This window comes from Protopterus annectens, chromosome 17.part0 (genome assembly GCF_019279795.1).
Source record: "Protopterus annectens isolate FY-2018-M chromosome 17.part0, PAN1.0, whole genome shotgun sequence".
In the NCBI taxonomy this organism is placed as follows: domain Eukaryota; kingdom Metazoa; phylum Chordata; order Ceratodontiformes; family Protopteridae; genus Protopterus; species Protopterus annectens.
Genome location: NC_056751.1, coordinates 712,289,717 through 712,313,716, shown reverse-complemented (window position 1 = coordinate 712,313,716; position 24,000 = coordinate 712,289,717). Strand labels below are relative to the sequence as shown.

At 39.7% G+C, this 24,000-nt stretch overlaps 1 protein-coding gene across 2 annotated transcripts in view; it reads left to right on the top strand.

Annotated features, from left to right (window-relative positions):
• KIRREL1 (kirre like nephrin family adhesion molecule 1) overlaps nucleotides 1–24,000 on the top strand; it is a 1,121,500-nt gene that overhangs the window by 1,095,155 nt on the left and 2,345 nt on the right. For both annotated transcript variants that reach the window (XM_044059334.1, XM_044059335.1), the window contains one exon: nucleotides 1,828–1,905. In XM_044059334.1, coding sequence (XP_043915269.1) covers nucleotides 1,828–1,905 — 78 coding nt within the window. The remainder of the gene's footprint in view (nucleotides 1–1,827; nucleotides 1,906–24,000) is intronic.

Genomic DNA, 24,000 nt, shown 5'->3' with positions numbered 1-24,000 from the left:
TGTGCTGTATTTTTAATTCTCCGAACCACTACCCACAAAATGTTTTCAGATAGTGAAACTGTGGTATTTGAATATCACTAGGTCAACATCATGAAACAGAAATGTAAAACTCTGTCTCTCACTGGAACACAATTTAATGTTTGCTACACTTGACCTTATATGTTTTGAATTTCTGTTTCTGTTTTAATTTCCATTTAGATCCCTTCTGCTGCATCTCGTTTAGTAATAAATACTGTAGAATGTGGATAGCTCCTAGGATGGTTTATTTACTTTGTTGTAAAAGCTTAATGTTTGTAAGTCTGTATGCTATGCACATTATTTACATCTACAAAAGGTCCCTCGTGATTCAGTACATTAGCCTGATAGAAAGAAAAGAAAGAGAGAAAGACAAAATCTTAAAGGGAATAGCATGGATGGTATGTGGAATAGATAAAGCCATATGAAAAGATGTCAGTGACCTCTGGTTCTCCTTGAAGAGACTGAGGCAGGAACTGGGAAGAGGGGATTTTCCTTTGTTTTTCAAATGGGTAACCAGAGATAAAGATGTTGATGAGGCTAGACTCTCAGTGCTATGATTCAGGAATGGTGCTACAATGTGGATTACCACTCCTACGACATGGACGAACATGAAGGAGTAGACTTAGAATAGTGAAAGGACTAATTGTACATCAGGAGTGATACTGTGGAAGGAGTAGACTTAGTTACAATAGTGACAGGACTAATTGTACATCAGGAGTGATACTGTGGAAGGAGTAGACTTAGTTACAATAGTGACAGGACTAATTGTACGTCAGGAGTGATACTGTGGAAGGAGTAGACTTAGTTACTATAGTAACAGGACTAATTGTACATCAGGAGTGATGCTGTGGAAGGAGTAGACTTAGTTACAATAGTGACAGGACTAATTGTACATCAGGAGTGATACTGTGGAAGGAGTAGACTTAGTTACAATAGTGACAGGACTAATTGTACATCAGGAGTGATACTGTGGAAGGAGTAGACTTAGTTACTATAGTGACAGGACTAATTGTATGTCAGGAGTGATAATGTGGAATATGTTGCTGCTTCAGGTTTCTGTGGCTGACAGGATTTGTTTTTTAAGTCGAAACAAGATGGAGTTCCATGGAGTGAATCATACCTCAACCTCTTAGAGTAAGAAATCTGGACAAAGCCTAAAATAATGGGGGGGGGTAACAAAGCCCCCAAAATAGGGATAGATTTTAAACACTGCTCTTATAGACCTGGAAAGTTGCTAGAACATCATGATTTTTGTCAGCAACCATTTTCTGAAGGATATGAAGCTGAAACTCAAATGCGTGTGATTAGTGGCCTCAATCCTCAGTCATTTACTAGAAAACAACAAATTTTATAATGAACACACCAAAAATATGTATTGAAAATCTGGACAGTTGAGAGTTATGAGTGACACAGAATTAGTGGTAAGGGGAGGAAGAGTGTCTGTGGAGGGAAAACAATGGGTGTGGGTGCATGAACTAACTGTGTGACCAGAATGAACTGATGAGATTCTGATGCCATTAGTGCATGTAGCAGTCCATGACATAAAGTGCTCCAGAATATTCTGGAGTGTCACAGTGTGAGGTATCTTACAATGTGATGTCATACCTTGAAACAAGTGACTCAAACATTACTTAAACTGAGAAATCAGTTGTATAGGAAATTATACTGACTGTCAGATGAAAACAGTTATTTGCCTGTGACAGGGTAATATAAATTACAGAAATGACTTGTCTATATTGTATGTTATTTATTAGGGTTGCTTCTGAAGTCTCTTCCTTTAACACATTCTTGTATTTTTTTCCATTACAGGCCTTTAAGGATGCTGAAGACATGAAGACAGATCTACGTTCTGATACCCTTGACACTCGTGAGGAGTATGAGTTAACGGTACACTGTTTTTGTTTTTCAAATGGTCTGCTTTGTATGACACATTTTATTGAAAGTGCTGCCTAAATGTAATGCTGAAAGAAACTTTAATGTACCCCTTAACTCATGCTCTCTATAACACAACCTGTTTCTCTCTTAAATACTTATCATATTGTCTACTGTAGAAGTAGAAATAAATTCTTTGGAACTCTGCATCAGAACAGCTGCTATCCAGCCTGGTTTACAGAGATTTGCACCCTTGTCCCTCCTGACCAGGTGAACACCCTCCTACCTGAATGTTAGCACATCAGTGGTATAAGAAATTCAGCTACCTGCACCATCTTTAATTTTTTTTTGACACAGTATGAGTGCAAATTATTGTCTATTGCACAATCTTTCATCTGTCCATTAATTTGCTCTTCCTTCCAGAGTTTTCAGATAAGTGTCCTGTGGGGAAACTCTTTTACTTATTTGATTACAATGTGCATGCCTACACCTATTGTGACTTTTAAGGCATCAGGTAGCGATGTCAGAAGTTACTTTCTAGATGCATTTAATGTAGAAAGCATATCCCACATAAAGACTTCCACACCCAGTGTTTATTCAGTCTGGGGACTATGCATGGCATTCCCAACTGCCTTCACTGTGCATGCTTTAACCAGAAGACCACTAGGTGGAGAGAAAAGACTCTTCAACACATTCTGAATGTAAACAATTTTGCTTCTTGACCAAGGCCACTATGGCATTAGCCAAACATATACTGTAGATGCAGTATACCCCAAAAAGGAGAGAGAGTGCTCTTGAGAGAAAGATATAAGAGAGGAGGATGATATCCAGTCAGAAACTAAAGACCTCCCTAGGCTTATGGGCATCAGGTCCAGTGATGCACTTTCACAGCCATTGACTGTGACATCTAAGATTGGTCCAAGCAATTGCCCATGATGATGTTACTGTGCACATGCCCTCTGGAGCTGAGCACCTCCAGTCATTGACCAGCCTGGATACATACCCGTGGACATTTACTTCTGACCCACTGTATCTTGATTTCTAAGAGCGATGGTGGAAGCCCTTCAATGCTGGTACATTAGTGTATCCCTGATTCTAAGATAAAGGTTGTCAGCATCTGCCCATGTATGGGCACTTCAAAAGTGACCACTCGTGGATCCAGGCTCCTTGTATCTGGGCAACAGGCATCCTCCATCTTGCCTCAGTATATTCTAGGTGGGCATTCATCCCATTCTTCTCTGTCGGCTCAGTGTCAGGACTTAATGGAGCTGGATCAAGATTTGGCACACTTTCTTGAAAATCTGCATCTGCTTTTCAGAGCAGGGATAATTAGGAGACTTTGAGAGAAGAAGGGAGACACCCCCAACAGAATCAGATTCCTCTGACTCAGAAGAGGATGAACTGTCCTGTGTGGACCAATGTCTTCCACTCCTAATGATGAGCCAGATACTGAAGACATGTGATCCTCTGTCTCTAGCCAGTGAATTTCTCATTTTATGATACCCTCAGCAGAATGAATGATCATTTCAAATGACAGTCTAATAAGTTCTGGGATGCCCAGAAGAGATACACGGATCTCCTGGGATTTCCTTAGACATAACCTGTAGTAGGACCTTCTATGATACAAGCTTTCACAGACACATTTAGTGACACATCTTTGAAGCTAGGATTCCTGTCCTCTGCTCTCAGGATACTAGAGTATTTTGACAAGGTTGTGAATTCCTGTGAATATCTTCATAGCAATCCTACTGCTGATCCAGCCATACTATGCATGGATGCTAGTGTGGGGTCTACCCGAACTCCAGTGAAGAACCTACTTGCAGCTATACTATGCATGGATTCTAGTGTGGGTTCTACCTGAACTCCAGTGAAGAGCCTACTTCCAGCTATACTATTCATGGATGCTAGTGTGGGGTCTACCCAAACTCCAGTGAAAGACCTACTTCCAGCTATACTATGCATGGTTGCTAGTGTGGGGTCTACCTGAACTCCAGTGAAGGACCTTCTTCCAGCTATATTATGCAAGGATGCTTGTGTGGGGTCCACCCGAACTCCAGTGAAGGACCTACTTCCAGCTATACTATGACTGGATGCTAGTGTGGGGTCTACCTGAACTCCAGTGAAGGACCTACTTTCAGCTATACTATGCATGGATGCTAGTTTGGGGTCTACCCGAACTCCAATGAAGGACCTACTTCCAGCTATACTATGCATGGATGCTAGTGTGGGGTCTACCCGAATACCAGTGAAGAACCTACTTCCAGCCGTACTATGCATGGATGCTAGTGTGGGGTCTCCCCAAACTCCAGTGAAGGACCTACTTCCAGCCATACTATGCATGGATGCTAGTGTGGGGTCTACCCGAACTCCAGTGAAGGACCTACTTCCAGCTATACTATGAATGGATGCTAGTGTGGGGTCTACCCGAACTACAGTGAAGGACCTACTTCCAGCCATACTATGCATGGATGCTAGTGTGGGGTCTACCCGAACTCCAGTGAAGGACCTACTTGTTAGTGACAGGCAGATTAAAACTCTGGACTGTTTTAAGTGATGATCACTTCTGCCAGGAGAATTTCAGAATAATAGGCCCTCATGTACAAAGAGACCTTTCTCGTTTCCTTAAATGGATAGATTCACTGTCTGTACTAATTCTTCCTTCATGACAAAAATTGAAAAAAAATGTAAATTTTGATTCAGGCCATTTGCTGATTTTTTGTTTTGCCTTATCCAAAAGAACTGTGGTAAAGGATCTTGCATTCTCTAGATGAGCATATCCACAAGGAAAACAGACTGGTTGTTTGTGTCCATTGCGCAAGATAGTGAGGGAAAGCTGGTTTCTAAGCAAACAATTTCCAAATGGGTAGCACATTGCATCTCCTTCTGTTATTAATCCTATTGTAAGACTATCCCAGAGCAAGTGAGGCCACATTCTGGTAGAACCACTGCAGCCACCATGACCTAAGAGGGGACAGCACTCAGTCCATTTTGGAAGCTGCTATTCAAAACATAAAACCTGCTTACCTCCTTCAGAATAAGGACAGAGTTTGCCACAGCCATGTCACAGGGCCCTTTGCAACTCATTTTTTCTCAGGTCCAACCATGCTAAGGTTCATAAGCTTTGGGAATCTTCCCAAGATGTTATCACTACAGCTGCATTAGTCAGTATAATGAACAAAGTACAGCTGTGTTAGGAACTTACCATAATTGTTGGTGTATGTCAACTGTTTAAATAATAGCACCTTCCCTCCAACCACCTTTTCCTTTCTTTTCATTGCCTGTCCTGTCCTGGGGTCATTGTAGGGTTGAGGTATGTATCTACCCAGTCTTGGTCTTTACCTGTACCCTCTTTCTTCTTTACATGGTACCCTTCATCCCTAAGTTTTACTAGTGTCTGGAGAGGCCAGATAGTAGGTTACTTCTGGTTGAGCATCCTGGTCAGGGGTCCACTATCTTTTCATGCTAATATCAGACCTCACCACTAGTGGGAACCAAGGAAAGTATGAAAGAACTAAAGATGCAATGGGCAGCCATCCCACTTGTACTGCAATATAGTGATATTCAGGTGGGAGTGACCGCCTGGACAGGAGTGGGAAGGGAGTGGCATAATCCCCCAGGATGTTGTCACTACTGTAACAGTGGATATATTCAAACATTTACAGTTACGGTAAGTTCCTAACTAGCCACCGCAATCATGCGATTATGCTAAGGTGATATTTCATGACTAATGCTCATGAGACAGGCTTCCTGTAATGTCGTTTACATCGCTTAATCCTTTTTATGCCAGGGTAAGACTGGGAGCAGCAGTGTTAAAAGATTCAAGGGAAGGGGGTATTAGGTGTGTGGAGGGGAAAGTTGCAGATAAATTTATTACCCAGGATATTTGCTATGGGTTCAGTAGCAGAGTATGTAATGCTGTTCACGCTGACTTCATTGCAGTATTAGATATTACTTTGAATACTCTTAATGCACTTGTGAGTATCCTTCAGAGAGTTAGCTACCTTCAATTCATGTTCAGCCTTGCTCTACTTCTGATGTGTTCCCTGAGCCATATAGTTTTCTACTATTATAACATTTGCTTATCTGAAATTTCCACCATAGGGGTTGTCACAAAGTGTGCGCAAATGGCTATGTGAAAAGTTGTCAAATCCCCCCATGACACATATAGTCCTGTCTTGCTATACTACCTAAATAATTCACCTTCTCTACCTTAACTCCCAGAGGTTGACAGACATACCTATCTAATGCCACCTGTCAAAAAGGAGGAGTAATACCATATTGGAGAGATTGTTATACTATGTTCATTCAAGCATTCAAGCAAAACAGGACCCGTGCAGCAGCCATAGTCAGCATTTCCCATCTTGGAGAAAAGCTGTCTGCATTGAGTTTTGCTGCAAGTGGCCTTCCACTGACTCATAGTGTAATATGTAGAGAAAATGTTAGGGAGGTTAGAGGGCTGGAGGTCAAATGTCATTTGAAAATGACAAGATGCCTAAAAGAATAAGATGCATTAAGAACTGATAAGGCATGGGAGGGGAGCATATGGACTACCTACTGTGTATCTGAATGAAGTAAGCAATATAATTTTGGGGCTTCTAGTGGCCTTGTATAATGGATCATTAGAGACAAATGTGCCCAATAGGTCATCATGAGCAAAAGAGTTACAGACCTGGTAAGCTTATTTCACACTCTGAACAGTAATAAATACGCCGTTGGCTGGAATGGGAAAGGATAACCATGTTTTAACGGTATATTGTTTGCTTCACCACTGTCGAGATGCCTTAATGGAAAGATGTTATTTATTTGCAGTAGTATGACTGTGTGATAGCTAAAGTGACTAAAGGTAATTGAGTGGATCTTTTTTTTAGAAAAACTTTAAATGATGTACCCTACAAGAGGTTTATTAATAAGAAAGGAATGGTGTAGGCCAGTTCTGAATGTGGAAAGATATCTCCTTATTTGGATGTTATTCAGACAGTGAAATACTTTGAAGTCAGCCCCTCTGTAATTGTTACCTCCTATATTGATCTCTTCACCAGAACTAATGGGCAAACCAATTTTTGCTACTAATTAATAGACTCCACTGCCTAGAAAGAAAGGTGACTTTTATGAAAATAGTGCCTTTAGTGTAGGATAATGTAGCTGAATCCTGACTTGCCTCTCCTACATAATGCTTTTGCTTACATGCAATTATAGATACTGCAAAGTCAACAGGTTGAACCATTCTGAAAAGATGATAATATTAGTGCTGTTCTGTGGCCAAGGTTGGCTGCCCCCCCATCAGCATGATAAAGTAACAAAGAAGAGAGAGAGAGAGGAGCTTGAAATGGGGTGATGGCACTGTACTTGCAGCTGTTTATTTTCAAGCGTCATGGCATGAACTGTTATCATTCCTTGTGTTGTGAACTGAATATTTTGTTTATTTTATTTTAATCCCTTGATAGCTGGGTAAAACCAGTAGGCACAAGCCTTGTTTTCATGGAATACATGGGATATTGTTTGGTTAAGTGATTTGCTCAAGGTCACACAGAAGGCAAATGGAGGCTAAGAGAATCAAACTCAGGACTATAGGTCAAAACCCATTAGCAGACCTAAATGTAATCCCCTGTAGCTATCCTTTGAGATCTACTACCAGTGAAGCATGCAAGTTGGTCTGACCAAGATGTGAAAATTGGAATTCAGACCTTCTCACTGTTACGTCCCACATCTGGAACAACCTTCCTTCGCAGGCTGTAGGTTCAGTGAATAGATTATGTTTGCCTAACTCAGGTAGAGAACATCTCAGCATTCAAGCCACATACTGTATGAGAGTATCAGGAAACACCCTCTGTTCCTTGCTGCTAGTACATTGAAGTTTACTATAATCAGGTAGTCTTGTAAGAAGTCTGCTTGGGGAAAGTATGTGTTGGAGGATTCTACAAATCCTGTAAATAGCTCAGTTTGTTTTGTTTTGTTTAGTATTTGTTTCATTCGGTTTTCTTTAGTGAAGCAGCACTCATTGAAAAGTGCCCTGATGAAATATAACACCTTCTGTTTACTCTCATACTTTGTTTTACAGTTATTTTGCCAGACTAAACTGTCCTATGTTAATTAATTGTATGCCCAGTATAAATTTAGCTGCTGATATAGAGTTTATCTTCTTTCCTAGAGAAACCACAGAACAATAATTGAATAAAACACAAGGAATAAGACAAACTGGTTAAGCACTTTCATCCTTCCAAATCTAATGGGACTTCATCAGAACCATGAATGTAACAAACAAATTTATTAAATAGTAAAAGATACATCATGTGACTACAAAAATCTCATTGAAAGTCTAATTGAATTTGAGAATCTCATTGTTCCTTAAAGACATAGGCACAATGAATATTCCATTTCAGTCAGATGTAACTAGTGTTTTAAAAAAGCTGTTAGATAAATAAACTAATACAAAAAAAACCTAAAAACATATAAAATTTGTAAAATTTGTTAGATAAAAACATAATATTGAAAATAAAATATATGCATCTCTATGAATATGTGTTGTCATAAACTTATACACATATGTTATAATCTCCTGGTTGTCAACTTTAAAGTAGGTAGAAGTGAGGGGGTGGTCATTTAAGCCAGGAGGGTTAGAGGCATTTACCTTTAGCTGCCAACCTAACTCTCTATTTTCTAAAAAATGTTTCCCAGTTACCTCCCCTTTTCATTTGGGGTGACAACCTCTAAAATACCAAAAAGTATTTTTTTGTAATTTGTACATAGCAAAGTATGTTTAAACAGGGAACTGTTCACATTTCCTTTAGAAATATTGTAGTCGTGTTTGTAAATACATTTACTAAAGCATCCTTCTGTTTTTCCAACAGAAAAATTGTTACAGCTGTTAAAGGTAGCAATATATATACTATTCCTTTAGTGGAAGAGTTACCTTTGACCAGTTTCAGTCTTTGTTCATTAACCACAAGGGTGTCTCTTTCAAAAATGTAGGAGCACTGATTACAGGCTCCACATTTATGTGTGCCTGAAGGAAGGTTGTTTATAAGTAACTTCGGTGTTTTTTCAAATAGGTATTTAAATTTTTTTTTCCTGTTTTGTAAATAAAACTACTTTTGTCACCATCCAAGTCAGGGTCTATTTTAAATAAATTCCAGTTATTTTTAATATATTTTTTTATTTCCAGAGAGACACCATCAAATTTTCTAACTAGAACATAAGTAAAACTGTTATAGGTCTGTTCTTTCACCATTGTCAGTGGTTATTCACAAGGTTCGATCCTAAAAGGAGGTATTTTGTACTCCAACCTTTTGTTATCTCTCATCGTATAATGTTAAGCAATTTATGTGGGTACCCCCTTTCTAGAAACATATTGGTCATCTTACATTCTAACATTCTAGCTGTCCTGACAAGTTGTCCTTCGAACACACTTTTTTTACTACTATAGGGGTGACAACTTTTGTAGTGCAGATAGGTGTTAGAAAAAGTTTATTTCCTATAAATAGTGGACTCAAACTTTTTTAACAATTTGTTTTTTTGAAATGGAAACATCCAGCTAATGACATAAGTGTTTAGCAAAATGGTGGGTAGATTTTAAAAATAGTGTGTTAGTGTTTAAAAATTCAATAAAACAAAGTATATTCTCTTCTCAGTCCACCCAAAGAAAAGGCAAATCATCCAAGTAACTCAAATAACATGTCCAACAACCTGAGTAGGGGGAGTCTAAAATATACCGTTTCTCCCACATGTACTTCACCAGATTTGCATAAATCGGAGCACATGCAGCATCCCATGGCAACCCCCTACACCTGCTTGAAATATTCACCCTCAAAGAAAATGAAGTGATTAGTAAGTTTAAGTTCCATAACTATCCTAATAGAGTGGTAATCTAGTTGTGTAAACTCTAAAAGTGCTGAATGGAAAAAAATCCAATCCCATTTTATGGGAGATCGATGAAAATAAATTGACTACATCCACTGTTAAAAACATATTGTCATCACAGCCAGATCAAGGTCAAATGGGGCCCTTGGCAGAGTAATAGAATGGGCACCCCAAAGCAGCATCTCCTCCAGCAACCCCCTACCCCCCAAAGCCGCCCCCTTCCCAGCCATTCCAGTGTTACATTACTTGGCTATTTCTCCCCATTTACCATAAACACTGCTCAGACCTGTCAGTGTCCTTACTGCTTTCTTATTTACTTCTACAATGATTACAGATATTGAAATAAAATTGCACAAACGCTGATAGCTATTTGCTAAACAAACAATATAGTCTCACAATGAAAATAAACTCAGCATGAGCAGTAAACGTCTCTGCCCTTAAAACTCACATTCATTGAAACGGCATTAAAACTCACATTCAAAGAAAATGCATCTGGCCAGTGGAGGATTCATTTTATCTTTGGGCTATTTTTCAAACCACAAGCTCCTTGCACACATTTTAAGGCCATGCATACATGTATGTGTTCTTTGATTCACCTTCCTGATTGTATTAAATCATATTCCTTGTATAATACAGCACCACTTGTCAGAATGTTTTAAATTTGTAGTTTTGAACATTCTGTCAATAAGCAATGAAACAAAATGTATGAACCAATATTGACAAAACTACCCATTTCAAAAAATGTCAACCAAAAAAGGCCACTCAGACATCTGCCATTACAATCCACCAATATCAGTCAATAAGCACAATGTTTGCATAAGTAAAAGTCTTCTGAATAATTCCACATTAAAGAGATCTGTAACTAATGAAGAGGGTGCTAATGGCAAACAACTTTACATTTTAGTGTTTCAACTACAAATTAAGTACCTGCTGCCACTGAAGAATTAAATTGCTGATGTTACATTAAAAAACTGGTAATTTGGTAATATTGCAATAGGGAATGACTGACAAATCAACAAGTTCAAAGTTAATAGGCAGCTGATACAAAGGAGGGCACAGTCAGGAGTGTGCAGAACTCCTATCCCCCTTAAAATGCATCAAATAATCAACAATGGAAAGGACACCCCAATATCAGCACTTCATCTGCATAGTGTGGGAGTAGAATCCACAGCTTTGTGCACCAAAGGCAATTATGCTACTAACATGGCTTTCAAATTCTATAGTGCAAATACTGACTACCACTTGCTAAACAAAACAGTTAGTTGCAGATTGAAAACAGACTTAGCATGAGCAACGGAACACTTCACTTCCTCCCTTGAAGCTCACAATTCCATGAAAATGCACTGAAACTCGTAATCCCTTGAAAAAGGCACTGAGACTCATAATTCCCTGAAAATGTACTGAAACTCAAACTCACAATTCTGTCAGCAGTCTGGTAGTTGGTGCAGAGGATTCAAGCTCTTGCCTCCTGTAACCAAGTTTCATGGTCAAGCCTGATCAAATTAATTGACTAATCTGCCCACGCAACTAGGGCATTGCATACCATACCTCCATGCCTCTCAACCTCTTAGCATAAAAAATCTGGACAAAGCCTAAATAATGGGGGAATAAAGGCCCAAAAATAAGGACAAAAATTAAATATTGCTCTTACAGACAGAAAATTGCTAGAATAACAGGATTTGTGTTAGATGCATTTTTCTGAAAGATATGAAGTCACTCATATATGTCATTATTTAGTGACTTCAGTCCTCTGTGAATTGCCAGAAAACCACACATTTTATGAGTCCAAAAATATAAGGCAAAAATCTGGACAGTTGAGGTGCGCATACCTTTCAACCTCAGTGTAAGAAATCTAGACAAATCCTGACATAATGGGGATACAATGGCCCAAAATAGGGACAGATTTTAAATATTGCTCTTTTTAGCTTAGCTGCTACAATAACAGTATTTGTGTTAGCATGCATTTTCTGAAGGATATAAAATCGAAGTAATATATATGTCAATATTTAGTGACTTCAGTTCTCAGTGAATTGCCAGAAAACCACAGACCAAATCTATGAGGCTAAATCTGGACAGTTGAGAGGTATTTTTAAACATACACACCCACACTCATGCACCTACCTTCACTCACTCAGCACAGTAACACACACACACTCACACACTATCTTGCATACAAACAGAATGGTTAGGTTTAATTACATACAAACACACACTTTCTCATACAGAAACAAAACAGCTAGTTTAAATTACATACACTCACATACACATACGCACTTTTTCTCCCATTCAAAAACAAACAGAACCACTAGTATAAATTACACACACACACACACACACACACACACACACACACACACGCACACACACACACACACACACACACACACACACACACACACACACACACACACACACACTCACTTACCTTGTCTCCTACTAGAACTTTAAATTCTGCATGCAAGTGTGGAATGACTTTACATCTGTGGTGGCATTCATGGGACACATGCCTGGTCTTCTTAAAGGAGAAGACGCCACCACTGTAGTGTTAAGAATTTTTGTTTAAATTAGTACTTAGGCCTCCTGGCCAGAGTACCCCCCCCCCCAAGCCACGGGGCCCTAGGTGACTGCCTATGCCACCTACTGCTGGACCCAGCTTTGATTGTCATCACTGTAAAAGTCATGTTTCAACTTGCTAAGAAAATCCCAAGAATCCTTTAAAATGTATTGGGTGCCATCTAACACGTTTTTGAGAGTCCAATCAACATATATTGCTAATGGGTAAGTTTTATAACCATTAGCAGACACTGTCAACCTATAAGGAGGGTCATCAGCATTTTTATGCACTTTTGGGTTACCAAAAATGGCCAGTATAAGGGAGTTCTTAATAAAAGGAAAATTGTAGATTTCATACGTAACTATGCCTTGAGTCAAACTGAATCTTACTTACAAAGTAAATTTTATCTGCTATAGCACCTCCCCCCCATATCTGGTTTCATCACCCTGATAGAGTAGTTGTTTCTCAATGTATTAAGTGTACGCTGTTCATCTAAAGAGAGTTTTCTTACAGAGACCCCTTGAAAGTCATAAAGGTCTTTGATACAACATTTCTCAAAAATACCAATAGCAATGTTCAAGGGAGGGTTGTGAATACCTTTCTTTCTCAGGGTAGTAGGGGTGAACGTGTTAGTACATCTGGTTTGTTCAAGTAACTGAATAGACAGGTTCAGTTTTCTTACAAACAATTTGAATTCTAGGAAAACATCTGAAATATCAGTTGAAGAATTAGTAACAAACTTGAAACCTTTACTTAAATGTAAAAAATGATCAACGGTGATATGTAAGTCACTGTAAATGAAAAATTTGAACCCCTTGTATGAAACAATTTTCTCATCCGTTACCAAACAAGTATCATCTATTGAAACATTGGGAATTCCTGTTGGAATAAAAGTTAATTGTAAATTCTCTTCGATTCACCCCTCACTGAACCTCACCCCCTCCCTTGTCTTCTTCCTCTCTCATGATGGGATTGGGGGGAGAGTTGTAAAAAAGGTTGACTGGTTCTTTTGGTCTTGTACCCAGCCTTTCTTATCTACTGGGGGGTGGGGGATTCGTCTAAATCATTTAGATGACAGTCTGGTGTAGGTGTGTCCTTGAACACACTGCCATTATAATCCTCTCTAAGAGAGTAAGGACTAGCGCCAGCTTGGTTGTGATAAGTAGTAACATCAAACCTGTTAATATTGTCATGAGTTGTATCAGTATATTGCATATTTTTTGGTATCGGGTATGCCCTATTGTTTGCATAAACATTCTGTTCTCTCAGTAACTTCTTTCTCTTACGATTAACAATAAACTTATATTTCTCCTCTACCTTAAGAAAACCTCGGTCATATTTAAACTTGTTTAAATCAAATAGCAAGTCATTAATAATTTTGTTTAACACAGTTATTTCACCAAACAAAGCACTAATCTGTGTGGTTTTCCATCTAAAAATGAAATCCATCAATTCAAACCCATGTTTATCAAACATAGTAATCAGTTTCTTGTATTGAACACTATTAAAAACAAGGCCATTTGGAAATCTAAAAATTCAAAACCCCTTTGGGACTTTTTTTTTTTATTAAGGCACTCTTGTAAAAAGCAGTTATCAAGCTGCAAGTTCCATACCTTCATGAGTCTTTTTTCTAAATGTGCTATTAAAGTGTTTAAGCTGCCTTTGGGGGGGGGGGGGTGAAGTAGTGTCCTTTCCATAGGTACTAGTAAATCCCAGATCTTGTTTGAACCAATCATTCAAATGATTGTCCTCCATGGTAGGGGCAGGTTGATTACACTGAACATTCACTCCAGCCCTGACTGCAATACATAACGGAATGTGTGACTGTGCAGCCAATATAAAACCAGGAAAACCAGAAGGAATGACTCACATTACATAGTGTAATCTGCGAAAACACAAAAGCCCTTGTACAAAATGAATCAGTCTACTCACAGGCTGTAAACTACAGGGGAGTAATTTAATAAAACACAAGGAATAAGACCATCTGGTTAAGCGCTTTCATCCCTCCAAATGTAATGGGATTTCATCAGAACCATGAATGTAACAAACAACCTTCTTAAATAGTAAAAGTACATAATATGACTACAAAAAATCTCATTAAAAGTCTCATTGAATTTGAGAATCTCATTGTTCCTTAAAGACATGGGCACAAACAATATTCCATTTCAGTGAGATATAACTAGTTTAAAAAACATCTATTAAATAAACAAACTTCTTGGTTCCATTTTTGGGCACATTTTTTATTTGTTGATACACCATTAAATATGTTTTTTGCTTTTTGTAGACTACTTTTTAGGATTCTTATTACTTGCCAGATGTGCTGTCTTATCATGGATTCTCTATATTCAAAGATTCGAAGAAACTTTATTGTCATTCAGGGTCACATAAGTGCAGCCTAAATGAAATTACAAATGTCAGCTCACAAAAGAAATGTAGTGCACATAACATAGATACAGTGGTATAACCGAAGAAAGAAAATAACAACACCATGAAAAACTTCTCCAAAGCTAACTTTGGGCTCCTAAAACAGAGGTAGCTAACTTCATGGCACCCATGCAAATGGAGAATAGTTGCATGACTGCTGAATCATACACCAATGCACTGTACGAACACATACACAAATGCATGTATCTTGCCATACCCAATAGAACCAAGATGCTCTCCTCAAACAAAAGGAAGCCAATCTGATGGTCCCCTGCCATAAACAAACTCTACAACAGAAGGAGAAAACTGATGCAGAATAAGATGAAGTCCCAAGACTGGAAAAACTCCCTTATCAGCCTCAACAAAAGGTTGAGATCCCTCATCAAATCCTCTAAAGCTAGCTATGAAAACAGAATTGCAGCAGATAGTAAAGACAACCACAAGGCCTTCTATAGTTATGTAAAGAATTTCCATGGCAATACCCAGATTTTCTCTGAGCTACTGCACAATGGTATTTCCTATACCGAGCCAACAGATATTGCCAATATACTGGCCAACAGATTCAGTGCCAACTTTCCCCCTCTCTCCCCCTCCAAAGGACAAATCACAATACCAGTAGATTGCCAGGCATCCAGTATTACTGCTGCACAGATTAAAACAGCACTGTCCAAGGCCAATAATACAGCTTCTATGGGACCTGACAATATCCATGGATGTATTCTACATGAACTGCAGAGGGAACTGGCACCTCACCTGTGTGCCCTGTTCAATCACAGCCTCACCTCAGGCTTTGTCCCTACCAAATGGCACACTGCTACAGTCATCCCTCTCCACAAGAGAGGAGGGACTACAGACCACGGGAACTATCACCCCATTAGCCTGATGAGTCTGATATGCAAAGCTATGGAATGTATAATCAAGTACCTAATAAACAAGGATATAGGAAATCTACAAACTCTGGATCCTACACAGTTTGGTTTAGATCATGCCTGCTCAACTTGGTCGACTTCTTTGAGTCAGTCACCAGAGCTGTGGATGAAGGCAAGGTGGTTCATACAGCCTGCCTTGATTTGGCCAAGGCCTTTGATACCATTCCCCACTCAGGAATCATAGAAAAACTCACTAAGCTAGGCATCAACCCCTATATCACTAGGTGGGTTGCAAACTGGCTCACAGATAGAACCCACAGTGTGAAAGAAGCTGACTCCAAGTCAGGCTGTTGACCAGTCACAAGTTGAGTCCCACAGGGTTCGATCCTAGGTCCTCTCCTGTTTGGTATCTACTTCTCTGAAGTCCAGGCCAACACAAAGGGACAAAATTTACAGACGATTGCAAGATGAGAGCTATTATTAACTCCCAAAGTGATGTTGACATCCTACAGAAAGGTCTCAATGAGACCAACCACTGGTGTCAGAACCATTGCCTTAAGCTCAATGCCAAAAAATGTGTCATCACCCCCCCCTTGGGAAAAACCCAGTTCCCTTGAATTACCACATCGATGGTAGTCCACTGAATACAGAAGGCGTTATAAGAGATCTAGGAACACAGGTTGACAGCAACCTCTCATTTGGCCACCACATTGCCACTGTGGTCAGAAAGTCCTTCTATGTGGCACATCTACACCAGTAAACAAACAATTCTCGTGTAAAGTTTCTTCTTGATATTGATGTTTTTGATATTGTAAAAATGCATACTATTTTTGTGATGTTTGTTTTTGATTTGTAAAATTGCATTCTAATTTGTGAAAATCTGTGTATCTAAAATCTACTTGTATTGTATTTTCTGTGGAGCTTTTCTCCCCAGGCCTCTGCTGAAAATGGGCCTCTGGCCATACCTCTCAACCTGGAAACATCAGAAATCTGGACAAGGGCCATGAAAAATAGGTACAAATCTGTATGCTAATTAACATCTCATTTGCATACATAATTATGTAACCCCACCCACTCCGATGGAATTGTGGGATACCAACTTTCAAACACAAACTGAAGAACAGACAACCAAAATATGACACCAGACCAGAGTCCCCCTGCCTGCAGCCATTCCAAAGTCTCATTATCTGGCTATTTCACCCCATTTATCATAAACACTAATGTGTGCAACTGCATACTACTTTACTTCTATAGTAAAGATTTGGATTTTATTTTTACATTTTGAGGCACATCATCAATGCACAAACACTAACAGACATCTGATAAATAAAGCGATACTGTTTCAAAATTGAAATAGACTTGGTATTAAAACTTCTCTGCTCTTGAAAATCGCATTCATTGAAACAGTATTGAAACCACTTGGAATTAAAACTTCTCTGCTCTTGAAAATCACATTCATTGAAACAGTATTGAAACCTGCACCACATCCAAAGAAAATACATCTGGCCAATAAGGGATAAAGATTACATTTGGGCCATTTTCAAATCATTGGCCCCTTGCACACATATGTGTTCTTTCATTTGATACACCTTCCTGACTTTATTAAGTTATATTCCTTGTATAATACAGCACACTTGTTAGAGCACATTTTAAATGTATTGTTTGAGAGAACATTTTTTCCAGTAGGCCGTACTGTAGGCAACGAAACAAAATGCATGAACCAATAATGACAAAACTGCCCAATTCAGAACATTTCCATCATAAAAAGTCTACTTCCACACACACACTATAAATAGAATGACAGTAGAGAAAGCCATAGGCATCTTGCACAGCTTCTCACACTTTCAATTTCAGGGTTTTTTTCAGGGGGGGGGTCAAAAGTTCAAAAACCAGGACACATTTTAAAAACCAGGGACACATTTTAAACATTGCTTGTATAATTCTGGAAAGTTGCTAGAATAAAACGTGTTTACCCCCATGCTTGTTACTGGCAAGTCTTGACTTGAACCCAGAACACTATACACACACACTACAGTTAGTGCAACATACCACTATGCTAAATCAGCAGTTTAAACAACAGGAAGACTGAAACTTAATGGCTATCATTTATTGAATTCAGTTCTCACTTCTCACCATAGCTCTCACACACACATACTTTGTTCAAATGAATGGCAGCTCCTAATACAGCAGCTTAAGAGTAATGGCAGCAGAGTCCTCGCATTTAAAATAAACAGCAGAAAACGAATGGCAGCTGGTTCCTGTTCACACTACACACACACACACACATACACACACACACACACACACACACACACACACACACACACACACACACACACACACACACACGCACACACGCACACACACGCACACACACACACACACACACACACACACACACACACACACACACACACACACACACACACACACACACACACACACACACACTTTGTTCAAATGAATGTCAGCTCAGCTCCCTACAGCAAGTTAAAAATAATGGCAGCAGTCCTCGGCCCTCGCATTTAAAATAAACAGAAAACGAATGACAGCTGGTTCCTGTCCCTCCTTACCTGATACCACCAGTCCTGAATGGCAGAGCTTTCTTGGGCAGGCAACGCATATTTTCTCAGATAGTCCCAGGCTCCCAGAACGAACGGCAGGCTGCAGCTTTCTTTCTCGGCCTCGGGCAATACAAGTGATAAAGTCCCAGTCCAAACGAATAGCAGGCAGGCGGCAGCTAAGTGTTTCTGTTTTAACTTTTAACAGGATTGGCAATTTGGTGGCAAGCTTTTCAAATGCAGCAACTGCTTGCAGCCAGCCGGAAATGATGACGCGAGCTCAAGGAGCTCAATTCCGACTGGCTGGTAGTGCTGACGGAGCTGACGTCATCGCGCACGTGATGACGTCAGCTCCAACAGCGCGAAAATTTTAAAAAATTAAAAAATAAGGCAAAGAAATCGGAAATGAAGGGGCGCCAATCGGGAATCGTGGCACCCCTTCATTTGGACCCCAAAACTCGGTAAAAACCAAGTAATTCGGGACGGTTGGGAGGTCTGCCTCTGGCCCAGTTGGACATTCCCAGTCAACAAAATGTAATAAATAAATAAAAATCTCATTACTAAGGGTTTTCCATCCAGGAAGAAAGAGGTCATTGTCTCCCTCTACTCTTCCCTCATTAGGCCAATCACTGAGTACAATGCCCCATTTGGCATGTGCCTCACTAGACACCTGATACAACTGGAGAGGCTGCAAAAGTACCTCACAAAGAGTATCCTAGACCTTAAACACTTGTTCTATATGGACAAACTTAAAAAAACTCCAAATATTCTCTGTCTCATATCGCCTACTTAGAGACGATCTTTGCTTGACTTACAAAGCCATGTCTGACCCAGCTTTGTTAGAAATGGTACATCTAAAGAAATCCCAATCCCTCCGCACCACACACTCCAGAGACCTAAACCTCATTACTACAATCAACAGAACATACTGGAGGGACAGGTTCATAACCCAGAGATGGGCCATGCTATGGAATAGATTTCCCATACATGTCAAGCAGTGCACCTCACTGGCCCTCTTCAAGAGAAATCTTGATGAGTGGATGGGAAATAGAACATTTACCCCGGGGATCACTCCAGTGGCTCTATTCGACAGAAGCACTAGAAAAAAAAGGTTGGGTGGCATAATGCCAGGGTAATCCTATGGGCTAGGCTTGTAAAGGCTCCAGGGCCATTAGCCTAGTACACACCTATGAACCTATGAACACGTATGACATGCAAGAGGTAGTTCACATTACAAAAACACACTCAATACCCATTATCCAATGATAAATAATAAATATATAATTACCCACCACCAAACCTCCACCGTTAAGATAGAGAATAAATAGAGACTAGTAAATAGCAGGTGTTTAGATACCGTATTGCACTTGTTAACTTTAAACGTGACTCAGTATAGCCATCATATTGCATTATAGTAATACTGGCAACTGCTCAGAGCAGCAGGGTTAAATGAAAAAAAGAGGCTTCAGTGTATCGGGTGTTATGGTTGGTGTCTGCAGATGCGATGTTATGAAGTTGTTAGTGAGGATGCTCTCGATAGCTCCCCTGTAAGTGGTAAGAGCAGACAGTGTGAACCTGCCTTTTTGAGCTTCTCAGGAGGTGAGGCCTCTGTTGGGCCTTCTTGATGGAATGGTTGGTATTAACAGACCAGGAGAGGTCATCTGAGATGTGAAGGCCCAGGAACTTGGTTGTTTTGACTTTCTCTACTACCTCCCCTTTGATAGTGAGTGGTTTGTGAACTGTTGCCCTTTTCCTGAAGTACATAATCATTCTTTGATCTTATTAACATTTAGGTCCAGATTTGTCCTGTCACAGCAGGCAATCAAAGTGTTCACCTCATCCCTGTAGTTATATTCATCTCCACCACTAATGAGATCTACGACTGTGGTATCATCAGTGAATTTTATAATATGGTTTGAGTTATGTTTTGCAGTACAGACATGGGTGAGGATGGTGAAGAGTAAGGGGCTGAGCACACAACCTTGGGGAACTTCAATATTCAGGACTGTACATTGAGAGGTGTTGTTTCCAGGTTGAAAGGTATGCGTACCTCAACTGTCCAGATTTTTGCCTTATATTTTTGGACTCATAAAATGTGTGGTTTTCTGGCAATTCACAGAGGACTGAAGTCACTAAATAATGACATATATGAGTGACTTCATATCTTTCAGAAAAATGCATCTAACACAAATCCTGTTATTCTAGCAATTTTCTGTCTGTAAGAGCAATATTTAATTTTTGTCCTTATTTTTGGGCCTTTATTCCCCCATTATTTAGGCTTTGTCCAGATTTTTTATGCTAAGAGGTTGAGAGGCATGGAGGTATGGTATGCAATGCCTTAGTTGCGTGGGCAGATTAGTCAATTCATTTGATCAGGCTTGACCATGAAACTTGGTTACAGGAGGCAAGAGCCCAGTTGTATAGGTGCTTGTTTATCCCGTGTTTCACAAGCTTATCCACCAGTTGCATCGATATTGCAGTGTTGAACACAGAACCGAAGTCGATGTACAGCAGCCTTATGTAGTTGTTCCTCCCTTCTAGGTGTTTTAGTGCAAGCTGAAGTGAACTTATAACACATCCACAGTTGATCTATTTGCTTGGTATGCAAACTGGAATGTATCATAGAACTTAATTATGTTTTTTCACAATCCTCTCTCAAAGCACTTCATGACGTTTGAGGTTAAGGCGACTGGTCTGAAGTCATTGAGGCAGGTAGGGTTGAGTTTCTTCAGAAGTGGGACAATATGTGTTTCCTTGAAATGCGAGGGTACTTTCTCCATAGCAAGGGATAAGATTAAGATGTCTGTCAGTGCCAGGCATAACTGATCAGCACACCCCTTCAACACTTTGCCAGTTATATCATCTGGTCCAGCAGCCTTCCTAGGATTCACCTTCTTAAGCTAAAGTCTCACCTCCTCAGAGTTTAAGTTGAACACTATCTCCTCTTTGTCAGTGTTTGTTTTAGAAGGTACGGTGGTGTTATTCTCCTCAAATCTGCCAAAGAAGGAGTTTAGTTCATTTAGGAATTCCAAACTGTCATCACATTATAGTCCATAAGCTGCTTTATCACCTGCCATAGGCTTCTCATGTTCCTCATGTCTTGGAAGCAGATCTGAATTTTCTTCCCATACTCCCTCTTTGATGCCCTTTCTTCAGATTTGACCTGGCCACCTTTAAGCTTATTTTGACATTTGCCTTGAAGGTTGTGTTTCTTTCCTTCAGTAACTCATAGACATTCCTGGTGAGCCAGGGCTTCTGATTACCTCTTATAGTAATGGCTTTAGTCATGGTTACATCCTCCATGCATTTATTTATGTAAGCAAGAACTGATTCAGTGTAGGTGTCTTTGAAGACCTCCCAGCAGGTGATATTGAAACAGTCCTGAAGGCAATCCATGGAACCCTCCTGACAGACTCTGATCTGTTTAGTTGTTTTTTTCTCTGATCAAAGCCGTCTTATAGGCAGGCAGAAGCAGGATGGCAGTGTGATCCGAGCTGCCTATGTTGGGGTGTTTCAAGGCTTTAAAGTCTCCTTTAATATTGCTGTAAGCTTTGTCTAAGGTATTCCCCCTCTGGTGGGGAAATCCACATGGGGTAGCACCTCCTTAAGCTCAGCTCTGTTAAAATCACCTGCTGTCAGATGTGCAAATTCTGCGTTTCTGCTTTGTAGCTCACAGATAATATCATGGAGTTTATTTTGAGCTTCAGTAGTGTTAGCATTGGGGGGAATATACACTGCTGTGACATATATCCCACTGATTTCCCTTGGTACATAGAAAGGTCTCCATTTTAATGTCAGTATTTCCACATCTTTGGAGCAGTATGCTTGAGCCATGTTATTAACATGGATGTATACACCACCACCTTTAGCTTTACCACTCTGTTCGTTACATCTATCTGCTCTAATGAGAATTAACCCATCTAGGTTCACATCATTGTCACTAATGTCACCATGCAGCCAAGTTTCAGAGAAAATGAACAAACAAGTGTCCCTCACCTTATTTTTTGTGAGCTTCATTCTCAGATAGTCCATCTTATTATCCAGTGAGCAGACATTTGCAAGTAATACTGAATGTAATGCAGGCCTGTGGGGGGTTCTCTTCAGTTTAGCAGCGACTCTGCCTTTGCAGCCTCTCTTTCTAGTTCCTTCACATCATTTTCTTTTGTAGCTGCTACGGAGCATTCCAGAACCATCCCTGTGGAGTTTTAGAGCTCTGATGGCATTCATGTTTAAAATGCAGAAAACCAGGATTTCTGCAAGTGAAGCAGGCCATGAGTACTCCGCAGATAGCAAAGATTCAAGCCAGCAGTTTGTTCTAGTAATCCATTTAATTTCCAGTAATTTCCTTCTGTTATAAGTAATTGTATCCACATAAAAACATCTGGAAAGTGATTTTTTTTTCATTTTTTTTTGTGTGCAAAAGAAGCAGGAATAAGCATTTTTCCCTGATGAGCTAACAAAGCTGTAGCCTCCCTGGGCACTGCCATTTTTTTTTTTGATAGTTAATATCTGCTGGATAAATCTTTGAATGTCTTCTTCCTTGTCAGGGTCCATGTCAGAAACCCATAATAGATGCAAAAAGCCCCAGAAATGATCAAAAGAAGAAATCCAAATAGCATAAAGGTTTCAGTGCCAGAAGTGTTGAATATCTGGAGCTTTCACAACAGCCTGACAGATGTGTAAATTAATCCAATGTAGTCGGGACATGAAAATGAAACCACTTCTGCATCACACAGCAATACCATGATTGTTAGTTGCTGGGTTATGTCTAGTGTATTTCCTTGTGATGGATTTACAGATAAAATCCAGTTAGTGAATGTAATAGGAATTGTACACTACTACTTTACTTACCCTGAAACACACTAAATCCTACACATAGTGCAAAGAATAGCATCTCTGCAGTCTTCCCAAGTATTACTTTGTTTAATAAGTTACTGATTGTTGGACTATGTTGCTCTTTAATGAAGAAATGACTCTCTTTTACCACTATTACAGTAGTATGAACTAAAGTCGCATACAGTGAGTCAATAACTAACCTAGACAAATGGAAATCAGCAGCTAAGCAAAATCACAGCGTTATGTAACTATTGTTGCACGTTGGGCAGACTCCACTGCACTTTCTATGCTGGGAGCTGTGCCCTCACACCCCCGATTTTAGCATTTAAAAAGTATGAGTTCATTCAGTTTTTGGTGAAGGCAGTAATAACTTTCTTTGCAGTACTGAGCATTTCTTTTTCTTGAAGATTCTGTAACCCCTGAACTATGAGAATATAATAGGGGATGTGGTAAGTGACAAGGGGCAGGTGAGTATCGGATTAATTCTTTATTATAGGGTACCTACATTTTTCACATTGGGGAGTTACATAAAACTATATTCCAAGATTCAAAGTATTGATTCTGGACATTCTACTTGTAAAAACTCATTTACCTGAGTAATGGAGTAATGACACTGACATCCTGGGTAGTAGGGATTGTGTATTAATGCTGATATTTACCTTCTCCACTCACTTTATGAGTCAGAGAGCAGCTAATGAATTATGTAGCAAGTGGCATAGTGATGTTGCAGTTAATGCTGCTGACTCACAGTACTTGGGTCTAAAGTTTGATTCTTGGCTGAGGTGCCTTCTCTGGGGAGTCAGCATGTTCACTCTGTCTACGTGGGTTTAAAAGGGTAGTTCAGTTCCCACAGATGTCCATAGGTGAAATAGTGATACTATAAATTGTTTGTTGGTGTGCATGCTTGTGTGTGTGTGTGTGTGTGTGTGTGTGTGTGTGTGTGTGTGTGTGTGTGTGTGTGTGTGTGTGTGTGTGTGTGTGTGTCTGTGTGTGTGTGTGTGTGTGTGTG